At 44.0% G+C, this 20847-nt stretch overlaps 1 protein-coding gene across 3 annotated transcripts in view; it reads left to right on the plus strand.

Annotated features, from left to right (window-relative positions):
• Window positions 1-20847, plus strand: part of RAI14 (retinoic acid induced 14) — a 100526-nt gene that overhangs the window by 4788 nt on the left and 74891 nt on the right. For all 3 annotated transcript variants that reach the window (XM_053408914.1, XM_053408913.1, XM_053408916.1), the window contains exon 2: window positions 8363-8441. In XM_053408914.1, coding sequence (XP_053264889.1) covers window positions 8406-8441 — 36 coding nt within the window. In that variant the 5' untranslated portion in view covers window positions 8363-8405. The remainder of the gene's footprint in view (window positions 1-8362; window positions 8442-20847) is intronic.

Consider the following 20847-nt stretch of genomic DNA (forward strand, 5'->3'; position numbering starts at 1 on the left):
ATCCTTCTCGAAGTGACATATTGTTCCCCCATATTTATCTACCTACTTAATTTATAGAGCTGTCCCATAGCAGAAGTGCTCTAGGGAGCTGGTGTGGTGGTTAGAGTGTTGGACTAGGACCTGGGAGATCAGGGTTCGAATCCCCACTCAGTCATGAAGCTCACTGAGTGACCTTGGGCCAGTCACAGCCTCTTAACCTACCTCACAGGGTCGTTGTGGGGATTAAGTGAGGGGGGGGGACCAAAGGATGGGATATAAATGCAATTCTGCTTACCTGTTCAAGAAAGGTGGAGGGGCCAGCCAGATGGCAAAGTCAACCACCAGCCAGGCATCTAGAGATCTCCATGTGGTCAGAATTGGACCCACGCCAGTGGCAAAACACTCCTGGCGCCTGGGGGATTTTGAACATTATCTGAAATAACAAACCCAAATAAAGTAGATAATCATTTAATAGTACAAAGTGGATAGCAAATGGCTGAGAAAAAGCAGCAAGGTCTACCTTCCTCCCTTAGGTATTGTGCAGTCTTAAGGTGAAAATGAGCAATGGCTGACTATAAAGTATACTTTATAGGTTTTGGTCGAATGTTTCTTCTTTAGTTTGACTGGAGGGTGGCTGTGTGATGGATTGGACAAGGCTGGATATTCAGGCTGTCAGTAGAGTAATCTCAAGCAGTGCAAGAGTGAGCCTGTGGCTAATTGATGGAGCAGCCCAGACTGTCAGCAGAACTTATATCTGAAGATAAAAACTGGGTTAGTGGCTCAGAAAAAGAGTTAACGTTTTATGAAGCTAAAGGAGAAGCTGTGCTGGAGGGGAAGGCAGACCTCTGGAAGAATTCTTACTCTGACCTTTTGCAAGGGGGGATAGTTGGCTTTTCCTTGTGTTAACTGAGTGAGTTGACTCTCTCTTTGGAAAAAGTCCCCCCCCCCATTGGTGACACAGAAAATTGATGCAGGTGGTCTGCCACCCGCTCCACTAAGTTAAGGAAGCAAATAAGCACTCATTGTTGAATGCATTGTCTAGAATTGGAATTTCAAATGTATTATTATAGTACTTCCAAAAGGTGGTTTTCATAAACCAGCCAGCATGATAAACCTGCTTGTGAAGGGAACTAGAAGAAGACCCTTGAGATGGGTCGTGCAGTGCCTGCAAAGGGCTTGCATCATGTTTCTGGCAGCACCTTTTCAAAATGGTTGTGTGGATCTTCCCTGAAGGAACTAACAGTGTCACCTCTAACCATTGGACCTGCTGTCTGGAGCTGATGGGAATTGTAATCCACCTATGGGAGCCAGTTGTGAAGATCCTCTGTTTTATGCTAGTTTGAATTAATAAGAAATGTGAGCAAATTAATCTCTCTAGATAGAATACAGTATGAGCCCTGTTATACACAGTGGCTTGTCTCCGGTGTGGCGCTACATACCGTGTCCCATCAGTGCAAGGATTTCTGCTTGTGCAGTAAAACGCCCCCCCCCCCATTCATGTCCCTTAAATCTGTTCTGGGCCCCCAACCCTCTGGAGCAGATTTGGTGAGGGCATGGGGTGCCTGAGGAGAGGGGAGGTAATGTTCTGTTGCGCAAGCAGTTTGCCAACTGAGTATTAGTTGTCTCCCACCCATTGTACAAAGGAGTGTGCCCAGGCCACCTGAAGCTGTCACCACAGAACACTTCTAAAATGATTACAGTCAATCCCATCGACTGTTTGGCAGGGAAGAAGGAAGAGGCACACCTTCTCCTTCTCTGCAGTGATGATGTGCTTGTGTCACACCTGCCACACGAGAGGGTACAGTTGTACATGCAGTATTCATTCCCACCCAGTTGGAGATACATATGGAAATTTGTGAAAGTGCTTTCCTAAACAGAATAGGAGCAACTGCTGTGTGCTGTAACCTCTGTGGACACACTACATTTGTTTCTGGGCATTTGGTTAGGTGTATCTTTTAAACATTGCTCCACTTCACCCCATCCTATACCCCCAGTATCTACCTGGCTTAATGAGGCTTCACTATAGTTCATTTTAGGGTTGCTTCTTTGTGGAGGCTTCTGTTAACAACCATCTTAGGACATTGATCTGCTAAGGCAGAGCTTTCCTAACTGTGTCTCATGACACGTTAGTGTTGGCTGCAGTGTGTAGGTGTGTTGCGTGAATGTTCGGCACACTCCTTCCAGGATTGGAAAGCAGTTAGTTTAACCTCTGGTTTGCTAGTAAAACTGAATTACTGTGTTGTGAAATGATGTAGAACTAAATTACTGTGTCACGAAATGATGCATGTCTAAAATGTGTGTCACCAACATGAAAAGTTTGGAAAGCTCTGCGCTAAGGGTTGATTCAAACCCTTGTACATTTCTTGTCTACTGGACTTTTCTTTGAAGAAAAAGCATGACAGTCATGTGCTTGTTAGTTTTGCATACAAATCTGTTCCACTGCAGAATGGAGTTTATGCTTTTTCCTAGAGGGAAGTGTATTCCATGCTTTTTTCTTTCTTTTTTTTAAAGCGCATTGTGTTTTAGTTGCCTTTGGTAGGAGAAGTTAGTGCGGTTTTGGTGCATTTTTAAAAACTGAAGCAAACAACAAAACTGTTGTTTTGATTTTGTTGTGAGAGGGTCAATGGATTTCTGTACATAATACTGCATTTACTTCTTTCCTCTGAAGTTGCATGTGCTTTATTAAATTGACCAAAGTGTAATGATGTTGGTGTTGACCTTCTTTTCAGCCTGCAGAAGTACCTCTTGATTAATTGCTGTAGCTATTCCTGTGTTTTGTAGTTCTTTGAACATTCAGGATTATTTCATTTTCTTTGGCAAATGTGGATTTGCCCTGGTTCTGCAAGGCTTAATACACTGATCTGATCTCTCTCTCTTAATACTGGCAGAATTGAATTCTTTAGGAGCATATCTCACTAATGCATACACAGAGAGCTGTCCATTATTGTCTGTCTTCTGGAGCTGGAAGATCATGGGAATAATGAAGCACTCATTCTAACCTTGAATGTTTTTTTTGTCTCTGCATTAGGAGGATAACAGGCAAATGTCCAGGTCATATCTGTATTCTTGAGCTTGGGAATCCAACCCTCTTCTATTTGACTAGCAAAATCCGCAGTTTATGACTAGCAGATCACATGCAGTGTAAGGGCTTTTTGTGGGGCTACTTTCCACCCTTAGGAATGAATGGAAACCATTCATTTATATGGGAGGCAGCAAATTGATGCCCTTGGGGAAGACCACAGGAGGAAGGGCTAACCCTGTTCCTAGTCATCTTGAGCTATGAAAAGCAAGGTAGCTCTTGGGGTCGCACGCTGGGTTCGGTTTCTTGGTAATGCCAGAGCAGTAGGATTCAAAGGCAGCCAGTGCAGATTCAGTTTTTCTTTCAAGAGGGAAAAGTACTAGAGACTTACGAATCATAAAACTGTAGAGTTGGGAGGGACTCCAAGGGTCATCTACTTCCAATTCCCTGCAGTGCAGAAATCTCAGTGTGCAGTCCCCCATCCAATTTGAAACCATACCAGATCCCGCTTAGCTTTACCACAGCAATATAGGTGACTCTTGCAGTACGTTTCCGAGCACAATTCAAAGTGATGGTGCTGTCCTTTAAAGCCCTAAACTGCCTCGGCCCAGTATACCTGAAGGAGCGTCTCCACCCCCATCGTTCTGCCCAGACACTGAGGTCCAGCGCCAAGGGCCTTCTGGCGGTTTCCCTCACTGCGAGAAGCTAAGCTATAGGGAACCAGGCAGAGGGCCTTCTCGGTAGTGGCGCCTGCCCTGTGGAACGCCCTCCCATCAGATGTCAAAGAGATAAACAATTACCTGACATTTAGAGGACATCTGAAGGCAGCCCTGTTCAGGGAAGACTTTAATGTGTGACATTTTAATGTATTTTTAATATTTGCTGGAAGCCGCCCAGAGTGGCTCGGGAGGCCCAGCCAGATGGGCGGGGTACAAATAATAAATTACTATTACTATTACTATGTATCCATCCACAACAGGGGTGGGGAATGTTTTTCAGCCTGAAGGCTGCTTTCCCTCCTGGATAACGTTTTGGGGGCTGCATGCCACTGATGGATGTGGCCAGGGGCAAATGTAGGTGCGGAAAGGATGTAACTCTTTCCTTTTGTACACTTGGTTACATTCCAGTTAGGGAAAAGGCAGAGGTACCAACATCACTGACATATCTCTGTCCTCCTTCCATGCAGGCAAGCAAGCAGGAGGCATTATTGCAGCACGCTTTTTGGGCATGTACTCAAGGAGGGCACAGAGGGAGAGCCAGTGAGGGGTGTGGACTTGGGGGAGTCTTGGGGTAGTGGTGGATAGACAGTCCTGGAGAGCAACATTTGCTCCCTATTTACAAATTCACAATTTGGTCAAGCCACATTAGTCTTCAAAGCAGCATGTTTTCCTCCCCAAAGCATCAAGACACTCTTGAAACATTTCAGGGCTGCTTTATTTTATTTTATTTTTCAGTTGCCCCAAGGAGAAAGTCTGTGAAGGTTGTGGGGACCAACCCCGTTTTGTATCCAGATCTCCCTGGTTCTAGCCACTGAACCACATTGACTTCCTGCCAGTAGCTCCAAAACTCTCTCCAGAGCTTTCTGCATCAGGTGGTTGCCCTGCTTTCCCTGCGTGGGTTGGAGTGTGGTAGAAATGGCTTGGGGGGGGGTCCAAAGCTAGCACTTGTCCTAGCAAGCCCCCTTTGCATGCTGAACACTTAACATGAACACCAGAAACGGGCTCACAGTTTCTCCCTCTTGATCTTGTCACTTTGCATATTCAGCAACAGGACATCCCAAGTGTAAAGGAAATCCAGTTATGTACAGTACATGCATGTGTAAACCATTCCTGAGAATTCAGCATGCATCCAGTCTACAGTCTTTTACCCCCACCCCACCCCCACTCCCAGCTTTCATATTTTTAAGTTCCTTTCTCCTTTTAGAGGCTCCTTTAAAGAAGCAGCAGCACAAGAAGTTTACTGGGTTTTTAGTTTCACTGAATTATCCTTGTTAGCTTTGCTGTTCATGAATAAGGGGTTTCTTTGCCAAGTGGCACTTGACTGGTACTGGTGTGTTTAACTTAATGTGGCGTTTTATTTTTGATGGAGGGACAGGAATAACCTCTCAGCAAAGGCATTTGCAAGGTTGCACAATGCACTCCTTTATTCTTTTGGCATGGAGGTTTACACTTAAATGCAACTTCTGTGGTGTGTGTGTGTGTGTGTGTGTGTGTATTTCTGACTCTGCAATGACGCTCTCTTTCCGGCAGTGTAGCTACTTAAGGATGACTCAGCAGACTTTGGCATCCCTTAGTTTCTGAAGACCTGAACAGGTGTTTCTTATGCTACATGTTTTGGATCAGGGCTGGGGGCTGGAGGCCCTGCTCCACCCTGTTCCCTACACTGTTGCCTGGCTGGAATGTGTCCTGTTCAGCAATAATGCCTCTTGCTTTCCTGGATAGAGAGAGATGTATGTGTATAAACCTCTGAATTTTGAATGGCTTGAATGTATCCCACTGTACAAAAATACACACCTGTTGCTTTCGCCACAGCCATCACTGGTTTGCAGCCCTGGCAAGAGTCACATTTTAACTGTAGGTGTGAACACCTGTGTCATGCACACCAAAGAGCTTAGGTTGGCCTCAGCTCTCCAGTCGATCAGTGGTGGCTGTTTGTCCCCTTATTAGGCAGTAATTCTTTTTATTTTAATGGGCAACAACTCATGACTTTTTTCCATTCTCACCCCTTCCCCGCATCTAAGTTCACAGTGGTTCCTTGGCAGTGGCGTAGCGTGGGGGGTGCCAGGGGTGCCGGCCGCACCGGGCGCAACATCTGGGGGGGCGCGAGTCCAGAGGGAAGGGACAAGCAATCGAGGCTTGGTTGGAGTGGGGGGTCGTCGTCTCCGTTTGGCCGGCCCCCCTCGAGGAAGCGGGAACCTCTCCAAGGCGCAGCGCGCCGTTGGTGGAGGGAAAAGAGCCGTGCAGCAGCAGCAGCAAAGCCGGGAGGAGGAGGAGGTGGAGGCGCCGCCTGCCGCAGGATCCGATCCGAGCCTGCTAATCGCTTGCTGGGAATTAAGCGCCTCAAAGAGGCAAAGGAAGAGGTGGAGCCGCTGGCCCGGCCGGGAGGAAGCTGGAGAGAGCAGCGCGCCTGGGCGCGCGGCGAGGTTGGGTAGGTGCGCCCTGGCTGGCTACCCGCCTCCCGGGCTCAGTGCCTCCATGACCCCTCCAGCGGCGATGGGACAGATGGGGGGGGGTCTGGAGCAGCCCCGGCTGGCCTGCTCCTGCTTCTCCCCCGCCTCCTTCCCATTGCCGGTGCCTTGATCTCATCCAGATCAGGGACAAAACACGCCCATCCTTCGCTACTCCTTGTCGGGTCACTGCTTCATTTCTCCAGGGAGAGAGAGAGGAGAGGAGTCAAAGGATAAGGTGAAGCTACGGTATATCCTGTTCTGCATTTATTCCCTTCACTGCAGTCCTTTTATGCTGGATTTCACTAATGCAAACCGAAAATGGGATTCACCACAGATTTACTGGAGAGGAGTTCACTTACATGCTAAAAGTCACGGAGATCCATGTGGGAATCTTTTTTCAGCTGGGCGCTGCATTCCATCTTCTGCAACATTTCACGGACCGCATCCTAGTGGAGGGCGAGGCCAGAGGGAACAGTGTGTGGAGCAAAGGATAGGATTTTTGGCTTTGTACAGAAAGCCTGCCATCCTAACCCCCCTTATGTAGGAGATAGCCCCACTGAATTCACTCTACTTTCTATGTAGACAGGGCTAGGGTTTCACTGTGTAAGCTGCAAGCTACAACTGGTCCTAAACCAATGGATTCATGTTACAAGAAAAAAGATTCTGACTAAACATCAGAAAGAACTTTCTGACAGAGCAGTTCAACAGTAGAATGGTCCTCCTTAGCAGAGGATGGACTCTCCTTCCTTTGAGGTTTCTACACTGAGTTTGGATGGCCATCTGTCATGGATGCTTTAGCTGAGATTCCTGCATTGCAGGGGGTTGGACAAGATGATCCTCAGAGGTTATGCCCAAAACAGGTACAAGCAGTGGCGTAGCGTGGGGGGTGCAGGGGGGGCCGGCCGCACCGGGCGCAACATCTGGGGGTTAGGGTTAGGGGGCGCAAATCCACGGGTTAGGGGGCGCAAATTACTTGCCTTGCCCCGGGTGCTGACAACCCACGCTACGCCACTGTTCCTTGGTATCCGTTGTATAAAATTCAGTCCGCAACTGAACTTGGCAAGTAGTGCAAGCATTGGAGGTTGCTGTTTCTGACCACTCGTATGGCGTCAGTGAATGGCAAGATAATCTTGCGTAGTGTCACAGTACTGCACAACATTGCTGTGACTCCCACTGCCCTCCCAGTGGGATTCTTGCTTTGGAGGGATTGGGCTTCCAAGCTAGTGGTTCCCAAACATTCCCCCTCTTCCATGGACCTCTTGGAACTTGTTGAGGATCTTAGTGGACCACATAATAATAATAATAATAATAATAATAATAATAATAATAATAATAATTATTATTATTATTATTATTATTATTATTATTATTATTATTTATTTGTACCCTGCCCATCTGGCTGGGTCTCCCCCGCCACTCTGGGCGGCTTCCAACAAAGATTAAAAATACATTAAAATGTCACATGTTAAAAACTTCCCTGAACAGAGCTGCCTTCAGATGTCTTCTAAATGTCAGGTAGTTGTTTATCTCTTTGCCATCTGATGGGAGGGTGTTCCACAGGGCAAGCGCCACTACCGAGAAGGCCCTCTGCCTGGCTCCCTGTAGCTTAGCTTCTTGCAGTGAGGGAATCATGAGAAGGCCCTCGGTGCTGGACCTCAGTGTCTGGGCAGAACAATGGGGTAGAGACGCTCCTTCAGGTATACTTAGTTATTTTTCTGCCTGTTGTAGCAATTGAAATTCCACAGAATTCAAATTGTAATAAGTACTAAAAGAAGTAACAAAAATACAATTCAGAATTGATATGACTATTCAGTGCAATGGATACGCATATCCCAACTTCAACCACAAATCCACAGACACATAGCAGACTACGTGACTGAAGCTTATTAAGCACTGATGGTTCACAGTTTGGGAAACCTCTCTTCCTTTAAGTTTTCAGAAGTGCTTTCCTTGCAATCTAAGGATCAGGGCTGCAAGTGCCTGGAGAACGGATTGCAAAAGTGTCATTGGTGCTCTGCTATACTTACTATGCCCACCGGTGCTGCTTAATAGGGGAATTTCACAAATATTTATGAGACAGCATCATTTGTTCAGAACCTATCCATATGCCGCAGTTTAAAGAGGGTGTTGCTGGTGCCTGCTGCATGTATAAGGAACGTATAATGGAACTTATCTTCCTCTCTCCTTTTTTTTAGGTGTTGAAAACGCAAAAGGTTTAGAACTTTGAATGGAATAAGCATGAAGAGCTTGAAAGCAAAGTTTAGGAAGAGCGATGTAAGTATTCGGCAGCTCACTGTGGCTGACTCATATTAGTTTGTCTGTATTGTGGAAGCATTCCTTCAGTCCCACCTTGATAAAGCCGTTAAGTTAATGAACTACGAGGGCGGAAATGGTAATGCTTGTGAAATGTAGCAGGAGAGAACCGTAGGACTCAGAATTGTTTCTTGCGTGGTGTTTACTGAGTCACTTTAACATAATATGTACATAATGTTATTTGTATGCTGCCTTTCTGCAGTTCTGATGATGCTCAAGGCAGCTTGCCACATGGAAAATATGGAGGAAATACATAACAAAAGCAGTCATAAACAACAAATGAAACATTAAAAATACATACTTGGACTCTGTCATGCACCCATGCACACTGATGACACCACAGAAATAAATACACACACTGCAGGTTTTGAATAAATGTTTCTGTATTGGCATTCAGTCATATTTTAGGATAGTTTATAATAACAGTAGCAGCAACGTATTAATATCTGTGTGTGTAGAAATGTAAAAAATAATAATCTTTGGTTGGTTCAGCTTTTGCCTCCAATTCTTGACTTTAATGCTTAGAGAATCTCAGGTTGAGACTAGGGAAAGGCCATTTCACACGCAAGTCTTTTTCAGATGTACACTTGACAGGGACCTCTTGCAGACAATTATTGCTTGTTGATGGGTGAATCTATATGAAGCTTGCTTTTGCCACATTCTCCTTTGGATGAAATGATGTCTAAACGATGTTAAGCCAGTATTGCATAAACCATTTTGGGGATTAATTGCACCCTGCTAGGATAGTTTCTGTGCAATGGTGTTTGGTTGCTATATGTGTGTTTCATCCTTTCAGGGAATATAACCTGGGAAGGAATTAAGGAAGGGACAAAATGTGTTCTATGTGTAAAGGATGGGATAGAAGTGACATGATGGGAGGATTTGTGGCTTTTCTTTTCTTTTTTTTCAAATGGATAAGAAGATTGAAGCTGATTTTCCCTGGCATTATTCTGCTCACTCTAGTATTTCTCAGTGGTTTTTACCTGCTCAGCAAAATTTTAAGATTAAGCCTATCCTTTACTTAACTGGTTTGACGTCATTCCAGAAAAGAGAAAAGTAGTATGATGTAGGCTTCATTCAAAGAGCTTTTTGATTTACTGGAGTGCTATCTAATTAAACAGGTCTCAACAGCAAGTCGAAACCCTTACATGTGTGTGTATTACATGTACTTGGAGCCAATCTAACCCTGCTTTTTTTTTTAATAGAAAAAGCTCACACTTCAGAGCTTTATAATGATGGGTAATTAGCTATCATTGATTTTTTTTTATGTTTTAAAATTTATCCCTACACTTAGAACGATGCCTATAGCAAATATCTTCGGCTACCTTCAGCTAACTCCGCTGCTTCAGAGCAGCTGTGGAACGATTGCCATGATTCAGTTGCTATAAAGCCTCATGTTGGGTTTTGTAATAAGCTTGTTAATTCAAACCCTCCTAAGCTACTTCTGGGAAATGGATTTACAGACTCAACGGCTGGGGTGCTGCTACGTCTTTGCGGCGATCACAAGGGCTGAAATGTGTTTGTGGCTTAATAGGCATAAGCACTCTGTTATTATTTCTTAAAATTGTGAACTGTCCTTTATCCGAAGACCACAGGGTGGTTCTGAGCTAGATGGACCAGTGGTCTGACTCAGTATCAGGCAGCTTTTTGCAGAAAGTCCGTAATGCTACTATGTCAGACGGAGTTTGTGCATTGCTCAATTCTGCCTTTGTAGGTCCAATGGCCGTTCTGGAGGAAGATGGTCAGATCCACAAATATAGTTTGACTTGCTGGCACCTGTCTGAATGTCTCTCTTCAGGCATGCATGCCTTCAGCTCAGTGTTGAACCTGGGACACATGCAGTATGTCTTCTCAGATAGCCTAGTGGTCCTTTGAGGGTAGAAGAGAGAGTGAGTGAGCGGTCTCTGTACATGGGCCTGCTGTCTTGCAGTATAACTTGCCGCTCACCTGGTAGCAGCTACAGAGGTGTGCTAGCATAATACAGATATGTATTGCTGAGTGCATTGCTGATTTGGCAAGATGCAGGCATATGTTCAGTCCTCATCAGTAGTTTCACACTCTAGGTACCAGCTGCTCACACTGCCTTTTTAATGAAGCAGCAGACTGCTTGTTTGATATGGAGCAGTTCATTGGGTGTAAACAACAGTGGCAGCTAATTTTACTTGCACGTTATTGTGGGAGCTTCTACCTTCCACTACGGCTCTCAAGCATCTTAGAGCCCAAGGTTCTCTTGCCTTCAGAAGATCCCTGCTCAGCTTGGACCGATCACACTCTCTCACCAACCCCTCAGGGTTGTCGTGAGGTAAAAGGAGGAAGAAAGAACCATGTATACTGCCTTGAACACCTTGGAGGAGAGGTGAGATACAAATGCAATAAATAATAAATGTTGGCCAAGCCTCATGCCTGTGAAGTATTGGCAGAGGGGAACAGCAAGGTTTGCAGAGCAGCTCAGTGAAGAATCTTTGCACTGACTGACAATGGGTGGGGAATGGAAAAGGGGGCAGGAGGGTGAATGGAATATTGTGGAGGGGGGCATGTTTGGCTGACTGGAACAGGAGCACTGCACATTGCGACATTTTGTTGCAGGTCCCACTAGTTATGCTTATAAAACCCTTAAGAAAAGCAAGCAAGGCCCAATTCACACAATCCTTGAGTGAGCCACATATTTTCTGTCTGCTCTGGCAGTCTGAATCCGTGTGGCTGTTGGTACACACGGCTGCATCACAAGTAGGGATTCAGGTGCCATTGCTTCAGTAAATAAATAAATAAATCAAGCAAGCTCAATCCAGTTGAGGTTGGGTAGGGAGGGCGAAGAAGCCTCTGCCCCCTTGCTGAATTTCAAAATATTGAGCTGAAAAATACAGTGAACCTGCCTCCTTGTTTCTGATCCTTTTCACGTTGCTTTCCAATGGCGAGTTCTACAACTCCAGTTCACCACTGTATTCTTTTGCAGGAGAAACACCGATTCGGAATCTGAAAATGGCAAAAGTGCCTTGAGAGGGCCTTGCTTACTCATCACCGCTTTAACAATTACCACTGTGGGCGATGAATGAAAAATGTCAGCCCTGTTCTAGTAACATGCAGAGGGATGGGTGTTCTTTGATGGAGGCAATATTGCTTAGAATACTGGAATACTGTATACAGAATACTGAAATACTTAGAATATCTGGAATACTGTAGTCGGAAGCATCGCTAAAATGTCCTGCCAAAATGTGGCAACCCTAGTCTTGGTTCAATCTATGGCAGGGGTAGCGAACATGGTGCCCTGCAGCTGTTGTACTAAAACACCCACCATCTCTGATCATTGACCATGCTGGGTTGTTGAGAGTTGGAGTCCAATGACATTGGCACTGCACTGGGCACCCCTGGCATGGTCACTGTCATCCACATGGAGGGAAACTTGTTGTGTTAAAAAAAAACCCATTACACTCGGCTCCAAGAGAATTAGCTAATAAAATGGCACACGCTGCTTAACAGATGGAAGCTCTGTTTCTGCAAAGTAATTTTTTAAATGACCACTTTTAACTGATGGGTAGTAGAAGGAAGAAAAACATTCTTTGTCATGTAGGCGAAACAAATGCTTTCGCTCTCTCCAGGCTTAACTTGTAAGTAGGAGTCTGAAGGACAGCTTGCTCTGATCTTATCGACACCTCTTATAAAAGACTTCCTTTTAATCCAACCAGGATAAATTCCATTGTTTTTGTTTACAGGAGGTTGGGCTTGATTTATTAAAATAGCTCCTGGCCTTCAGGACCCTCATTCCATGGAGTCAAGCTAAATTTGTACTCCTAGAATAGAGAACAGAAGAGACTGGAGGAGGCTGGCTGTGTCTGTCCTGAAACAAAGCCTCTAGAAACTCTATTGTCAGTGAAGGCAAAATGGGATTGAAAACAATTCACTAATCAGTGGATTCAAGTCAGGTTAAGGCACGGCTATTTTAAAACTTGATCATGCAGAGTAGTTAAAAAGTACAGCATACGATTCTCAGATTGGCCCTCCCGAGGATGGGCTGTGTCTTTAGCAACACACAATTTTTTCCCTTTTAAGTGTCTTTTCTTCTAAATTGCATAGTTGTCTTCCGGCGGGAAGGTAAACTGCGTTTCTGTGCATTGCTCTGGTTCGCCAGAAGTGGCTTAGTCATGCTGGCCACATGACATGCATGACCACCTGGAAGCTGTACGCCGGCTCCCTCAGCCAGTAAAGCGAGATGAGCGCCGCAACCCCAGAGTCGGTCACGACTGGACCTAATGGTCAGGGGTCCCTTTACCTTTTAACACAGCAGGGAGACAGCTTTGCAATTTAGAACATAAGATGCTTATACACAGTGCTTCTTTTCTGGGGGTACACAGTACCAGCACCCCTTTTTTCACACGTTAAGTATGGCACTTTCTGTAACAACTTCATGGTTTCTTATTTTGCATGGTGAATTGGCATGTACATTGATGTAAGCTGCAGAAATGAGCTATAATTACATTAATAGCCAGAGGTCTTCTTATGAGGAATACTGTACACAGTTCTGTGTTCCTATTTTGGACAGACTGCTTTCTTCAAAGTATCACCTACCACTACTTGTGATTGTGCGATTGTCAGCAGTCCATGCAAGACAGAGACTGAGCTCTCTTGGCCGTTTGGGAGTTTCAAATGCTAAAGAAACGTATTGAATCCCTGAAAGTGCCAGGGTTTTGTTTTGTTTTGCTTTTTGGTGCTCTTATATGACTCCCCCCCCCCCCCCAAGTTTTGTAGGTCTCTTGAGAAAAATGTCTGGTTTTCATTCTGAGTCATATTTAGCCTTTGCTGGTTTTTTTGAGGCAACTTGGTATGTTAACAATGCACTGAAACTACGAAGCCTGCAACTTTTGATTTGCTTAAAAGAATAGGACTGCTGTTGAGTCTGGCATTTTTACAGAAACATGCATCTACTCATGGTTTCTTTGTTTCTACAAGCCCGTCGTTTAGGGAGATGTTGACGGGCTGAACACTACCTGCAGGTCTAAAATGTTGCCTGTCCCTTACTTTACTGTGGCCCTCAAGACATTGCTGGTGTTACAACACCCATTTCTCCTGACCATTAACTGTGCTGGCGGGGGCTGATGGAAGTCGGAGTCCGAATAACATTAGGAGCACCACTGGCTTCCCATTCTTGCATGTGGAAGGGCCATAGCTCAGTAGTAGGGCACATGCCCTGCATGCAGAAGGTTCCAGTAGTAGGGCACATGCCCTGCATGCAGAAGGTTCCCTGGGGAGCAGGCACCCACCATGCTAACAGTACTGAGCTAGATAGACGCAGAGGTGTGATTTGGCACCAGGTTGCTTCTACTGTTCCATGGTAGGAATGGAAGGTTGTAAGATGTCTTCTAGATCTGTACCCTTGCCCTTCCATTGCTTATCCCTGGAAGATATAACTGTGGAAGATTAACAGTTAAACCTAACATGTGCATGTTCTTGCTAGCTAGCATGAAAAGGGGCAAATGCTACAGAGCTGTATTGCAAATAGGCAGACCATAGAAAAGCAGTTGGTAGAGTGGGCTCTGTGTTACATCATTTCCCCTCCTCTCCTGCAGGAAAGAGCATATAGTACTTGCTGTTCTTGTCTCTTCCTTTGAACAGCGTTAGATGCAAATATGCCCCCCGTTTGCTCCAGCTGTAGGCTGTACTGTAAATAAAAGTATTTTGCCTGCATAGTTTTTACTGCCGCTATTGCTGCAAACCAATGCAAGATTCAAAGTAAGGAAATTATATTTTTTAACTTAATTCCTAGGTTATTGCTTGGTTTTTGTTAAGCGGGGTGGGAGAGAGAGTCAGTTTACTTCATAGCTGGACTTGCTCAAACCAAGGTTTAACAGCCTGGTTTTGCTGCCAAGCATGGGATTTTGAAACTCTGCTTAACACACACATGTGGGCGCCTGGAGAGATAAATTGTGATTACTATATCCTCTCCCTCCCATTAAAACCACAGTAAGTCTTGGAGATGGGGCCGGCTGTAAGCAGTTTTCCTTGGTGTGAAGACCATGTCCTCCAGCCTGTTTTGGGGAGCCATGGGCTTCTCAGGAGGTTATTCTCTGTGAGAGAATGCTAATGGATAACTAGTGCCATCTATGCAGTCATCCTGTCCATTATAATGAGAGGCATTTTGCAAGTGACATCAATATAAGTGGGTTGCCCCTTTGAACCGTTGTTCTAATGCTAGCTGTAATGGGCATCTACTGTTGCCCCCCTCTGCCCCAATTCTTGTCTATATCGCCTTTAGGCTGTTGACATTTTGCTAACCAGCTGGTTTTCCTGTCCTACTTTTAGTACTGGTGCAAACAGCTTATCACTGTGTGTTTTCTGCTAGGCCTGTCTCTTTTGTGTTTCTCCCTGTTAGCCAAGGATGACAAACGGAAGAAAAGGATAGCATTGCACCCTGCTGCTATGCTACAATAGGTGTTGGACAGGGCTTCACATTCAAATTCCTGTAGGAGTGAATCCTGTGCCAAGCTTGCTCTGGCCTTGGAAAAGGCAACTTCGTTGTGGTAATTCATCAAGTTATTGGCAGAAAATAAAAATAGGTTGGTGTGTAAATGCAGAAAATCAGATTTCTATATAAAGCTTCAATTTTTAACTAATAAGGCGTGATTATATACATCTGCTAGATTAGAACAAAACCATTGTTGGTGCTGTTAAAAACAACAACAATCAATAACTTTTTATTTTAACTGGAGTGGCTCTTATTTTAGCCTGCTTTGGTGAAAGCATAGCTAGCATGCTACAATTGTCAAGAGGTCATTATAGCTTTTGTTTCTAGCAATATTTAGCTTGGCTAACGCCTTCAATTAAAGCTTTCTGGCAATTTATGGCTGCTAAGCACTGAATTTCAGTGAGGCTCAAAGCAGCCGGCTGATGATGGTTTAGAGCTGTGTTTACTTGTTGCCATAGTTTTAATGGTGGACATGTGTGCAGATGTAGCCTGTTAAGTGTATTTACAGATGGGCTTTTAGGGGGTAACCTACATAGCCCACTTTCCATTGTGTTGCTTAAGGAGGGCAGTCCACTCCCTATTCAACCTCGCTCAACTTGTAGGCTCTGCACAGTAATATATAGCAGTATCCAAATTGATAATTATTTTGGGGAAGGGCGTTATTTGAAACTTGAAGACTATAATTTTATTTAAAAGATTAGAACCCCAAAGTTTATCCTCAGTTTAGATTATGCAGGCTTCAAACACTGTGCAGAATGCCCAGAACCCGAGTTACCTTGAGATAGTTTTTCCTGTCATTTGGAAGGAGAACTTACGACTTAATGTTGCTGTTGAAAATTTGACATTTCTCAATTCCACACCCCATCTCCTTTCTGGTAACACAGGAATGCAATTGTTCAGCTGTTATGTATTTTTCCTCTGCATACCAGGGAATTTCCATGCATGGAAACTTAGAATAGTTAAATATTGAGTCTCTCTTGTGTGTTTCACTCTTAACAGTGAATCATGCTACTTGACCTTGCCATAATTCATAGTTATCCTTGAAATGTTAAATTGCCTCTTCCCTTTGACATGGTCTCAGAATAATTCCTTTTAGAATAGTAACTTCAGGGAGAGCTGCCTTAAAATAGAACAGTTGAATGCTCCTATCTTTCAAATATTACTTAATGACTTTTATAGTAAACGTCCAGATTTAGCTCTGGAGAGGCTTGTCGTGTGGGTGGGTCCCTACACTTCTTGCAAAAAGTTGAAACTAGTTGCTCAGGGTTCCCGTATTGAATGAGATCTCTTCCCCTGTGCTTTTCTCCCTTGCAAAGGCAGCACAGTGTTCCAACTGGGTTTAATCTAAGGAAATGGAGTTTAAAGTGCTTGTTAGCTATCTGCCCCGTTTTGTGTTGCCTTGCTCTGGCTTTGATCTGCACGTGCTTCTTGCGTGCAGCTCTAAAGCTATTCCATGCAAAATCAAAAGTCAGATTTAGCTGATAACATTACTAGCCCAGGAATGAACTGTTAAAAAACTGTGTAACTGCACATTGTTTGCATAAGTTGCATATTACAGTGCAGTATTTGGGTTTTTGCTTTGCAGAGCTGAAAAGGTTTAGGGCAGGCAAAAGAAAGTACCGTATTTTTTGCTCTTTAAGACTCACTTTTTCCCTCCTAAAAAGTAAGGGGAAATGGGTGTGCGTCTTATGGAGCGAATGCAGGCTGCACAGCTAACCCAGAAGCCAGAACAGCAAGAGGGATTGCTGCTTTCACTGCGCAGCGATCCCTCTTGCTGTTCTGGCTTCTGAGATTCAGAATATTTTTTTTCTTGTTTTCCTCCTCCAAAAACTAGGTGTGTCTTGTGGTCTGGTGCGTCTTATAGAGCGAAAAATACGGTACTTCATCACACAGTACATTTGCTCCCACAAGAAGCAAGTGATGGATTTCTAGGAGGATTGGACAAATTCATGGAGGACAAGGCTTTCAATGGCTACTAGTAATAATGGTTAAGTTCTACCTTCACTGATGGAGGCAGTATGGCTCTGAATACCATTGGCTGGGAATCACAAGTGTGGAGAGTTTTTCTGCTCTCATCTTCTGCTTATAGGCTTCCCATAGGTACCTGGTTGACCCATAACAGGGAATGTGCCTTGGTTCTGATCTAAGTAAGAGCAGCCCACATGAACCAGTGGTCAGGGTTGATGGGAACTGTATTCCAGAAACAGCTAGAGACCCAAGTTTGGGAAACACTGGACTAGATGATCCTTAGGATCTCTTCCAACCCTATGATTCTATTAACACAACCTCTCTTTTCATCCTTATGTGATCACAGCTCAGCCAAACTTCCCAAATTAGCCTCTCTTTTCAGCTTGCAAGGGATTTCAGATGTGGGTAACCCCAAAACCGCTGAAATGTTATCTATCTTTCTCAGATATGTTCTTTTTAATAATCTGTAATGATCAAGCAGAAAGCAAGAATGGAAAGAATGTGGTCTGTCTATGCTATGATTGCGGCGACCCTATCTTTGAAATGAATCGGGCCTTTTTGTCATAAGACACATGTCTGCAGAAGCGAGCAAGCCTGGCTGCAGACAGGAAATGGCCTAGTCTGTGACCTCGTCTCTCGGGGAAAATCAAAGCTCCTATTAATTCCCCTCCCCACCCCCCAAACCAAAGCAGATCTGCTCTCTTAGTTGGGAAATAAGTCAAACGAAATGCTTTGCTTCCCTCTTTCTAGGCTTATGCAAATAGGAGGTGTGAACTGCATTTTGCAAACAATTTAAATCAATGTTCAGCCTAGGGAAGGAGGCAAAACAACATCTAAAGGTCCAAATTCTTGCTTTTGGATACTGTCCAGATTGATTGGAAAAAGCAGTGGCAGGTTTGAGGGGGGCAGTTGCACACAACCCAATAATTTTAGCAGAGTTATCCCTCCCAGATTGTCATCTCCGCTGCCCGCCTCTTTTCAATGAAAATAAAGAAAGGAATGTATGCCCTTTGGCATGCATATCTAGGACAAAGGTTCATTGCATAGATTATATAACAACAGCCAGCCAGTGTGTACAACTAGTGCTAGCTGCATTTAATGTAGTTTGGGTGGCACAGAAGCAAGTTGTTTTGATGCCATTTTTGGATCTGTTCCTGGGTGTGGGCTTCACAACGCCCCTAGAAGTTAGAAAGTTTCTTAAGACATGCTATATATTTAAAGCACTTTCCCCACCCTCAAAGAATCCTGGGAATTGTAGTTTGTTAGGGGTTCTGGGAATTGCAATTCTTGAGAAATAAACTGCAGTTCCCCAAGCCATGTGTGGTGTACTCAGCGTACTCATGCTACTAGCCCATGATTTTTGTACTGTATTTTATTTTTACTTACACTTGATTGTAACGAAACCTCTTAAGTGGTTTAAAATAAATATTAAAATTATCAATAAATACAGTTAAAAACAAGTAATTAAAAACATTTAAAAGTGATTAAAATCAGCAGTAAACTGAAAAGAGATTTAAACATCTGGATAGGGTTATCTAAACAAAAATGTTTTAAGCAGGCACTCATGGAAAGGAATACAGCGAAGGCAAATTTTTCATATGCCAATTTAAACAAATAGATGCAAATTTAGATTTCGGAGCAAATTAGGAAGTGCGTGGCTGGTGCCTCACCAGCACAAACTTTAAAAAATACCCTAACATTTTTGAAAGAGGAGGGAAGGACAGGAGATCAAGGGCCAAAGACCCACAGTTTGCCTCCCTGCTCTCCCTCTAACAATCACCCCTTGCTTTTTCCTGTAAGACCAATTGCAGTCGTTAACAGTCGTCAACAGGTTTACCACACCTATCAGCCAATCACTCATTCCCACCACCCTTCTGAGTAATACCCCTCCTCACCCTCTCACTATTTATAAGGGTCTGGTGACTTCTGTTTCAGTGTATCTGAAGAAGTGTGCATGCACACGAAAGCTCATACCAATAACAAACTGAGTTGGTCTCTAAGGTAGTGATGTATGGAAGTGAGAGCTGGACCATAAAGAAGGCTGACTGCCGAAGAAATGATGTTTTTGAATTGTGGTGTTGGAGGAGACTCTTGAGAGTCCCATGGACTGCAAGAAGATCAAACCACTCCATTCTGAAGGAAATCAGCCCTGAGTGCTCACTGGAAGGACAGATCCTGAAGCTGAGGCGCCAATACTTTGGCCACCTCACGAGAAGAGAAGACTCCCTGGAAGAGACCCTGATGCTGGGAAAGATGGAGGGCACAAGGAGAAGGGGACGACAGAGGACGAGATGGTTGGACAGTGTTCTCGAAGCTACCAGCATGAGTTTGACCAAACTGCGGGAGGCAGTGGAAGACAGAAGTGCCTGGCGTGCTCTGGTCCATGGGTCACGAAGAGTCGGACACAACTAAATGACTAAACAACAACAAGGTGCTACTGGAAGGATTTTTTTTATTTTGTTTCAACTACGGCAGACCAACACGGCTACCTACCTGTAACTAAATCACCCCTGGTAACTGCAATTTAAGGAAGATTTTTGATTGGATTTTCAAAGTATTTGGGTGAGCAGGTCAATGCTCTGAAGTAGGAAGTCTTGCTTTGGGCATATGTCCATGATTTATGAGAAGAACATGCCATTAACTAAACAAAGTATTTAATCAGGATTTAGAATTAATCTTTATTTATAAAAATGAGGAGAGCATTGTGATTTCCCAAAGTAATATTTATGCAGCAGGACCTCATGTTTAACATTCCCTTTTCATTTCTCTCTGCCTTTTAACAACAGCAACTGGTCTCCCTTCTCAAGAATAATCTCCTTATGGGCACTGATTCTTCCATCACAAAGCAATACTAACCCTAAACCCTGGGAATTTGAAAAGCTGCTTACAGATTTCCATGCCAAATCTGAGAGGCTACAATTTATGGGAATCGTGTGTTGCAGGTTCTGATTTACCGAGAGGGTTCTTTAAATTAAAATATTTTTGTGCAAAGTGTCGGGATTTGTTAATAAATGGTTGGATATCAGGGGTCTTGCGTGAGGTTTCCAAATATCACAGAAAGTAAACATCTCCCTGTGGAAAAGAGATGTTTGAAGGCAAAGCTGAGCTCTCCTCAAGTGAAACAGAGCTTCAAAGGGCAGTGGGAAAGTGAGTTTTGTAAAACTGGAGTTTCTAAAACCTGGACATCTCTTTCGGAGCTCAAATGAGGATTAAGGGTGGCTCTGGCATTAAGGCCGGGAAATAAACTTTTCCTGTTTAAGTGTTTTGTCTGTCTGGGTCTCCAGCGTCTGGATTTTGTTGTGTTAACTTGGTCTAGTGTCGCCAGTTGTTGGCCCAGCACATGGGTTGTGTAACCTGCAAAATGTTCTTCTCACCCTCAGTTGTTGTTTGGTGGGGACAAGGGAGAGTACCGTATTTTCTGCTCTATAAGACTCACTTTTTCCCTCCTAAAAAGTAAGGGGAAATGTGTGTGCGTCTTATGGAGCAAATGCGGGCTGCGCAGCTATCCCAGAAGCCAGAACAGCAAGAGAGATTGCTGCTTTCACTGCGCAGCGATCCCTCTTGCTGTTCTGGCTTCTGAGATTCAGAATATTTTTTTTTCTTGTTTTCCTCCTCCAAAAACTAGGTGTGTCTTGTGGTCTGGTGCATCTTATAGAACAAAAAATACGGTGCTTCATTTCTCAGGGGATTCTTACTTCAAGTTCCTTTGTAGATCTGGAATATACCATGGGGGCATGTCCTTTGCTTATCCTCCATCTTAACTGCTGTACATTAAAAACTTTTTTTTTGTTATTAATAATACATTTATGCAGTGCTTATTTTAAAAAATCAAAGTGCTTTACAAACATTATCTTAGTAGTTCTTATTAAGAGCCCTGTTGTGTTTGAGTTAGTAGGTTTTTGAATTGCACAAAATATGAGCTTTCCTTTTGCTCTTAGGGCA

Source organism: Podarcis raffonei, chromosome 11, assembly GCF_027172205.1.
Source record: "Podarcis raffonei isolate rPodRaf1 chromosome 11, rPodRaf1.pri, whole genome shotgun sequence".
NCBI lineage: Eukaryota > Metazoa > Chordata > Lepidosauria > Squamata > Lacertidae > Podarcis > Podarcis raffonei.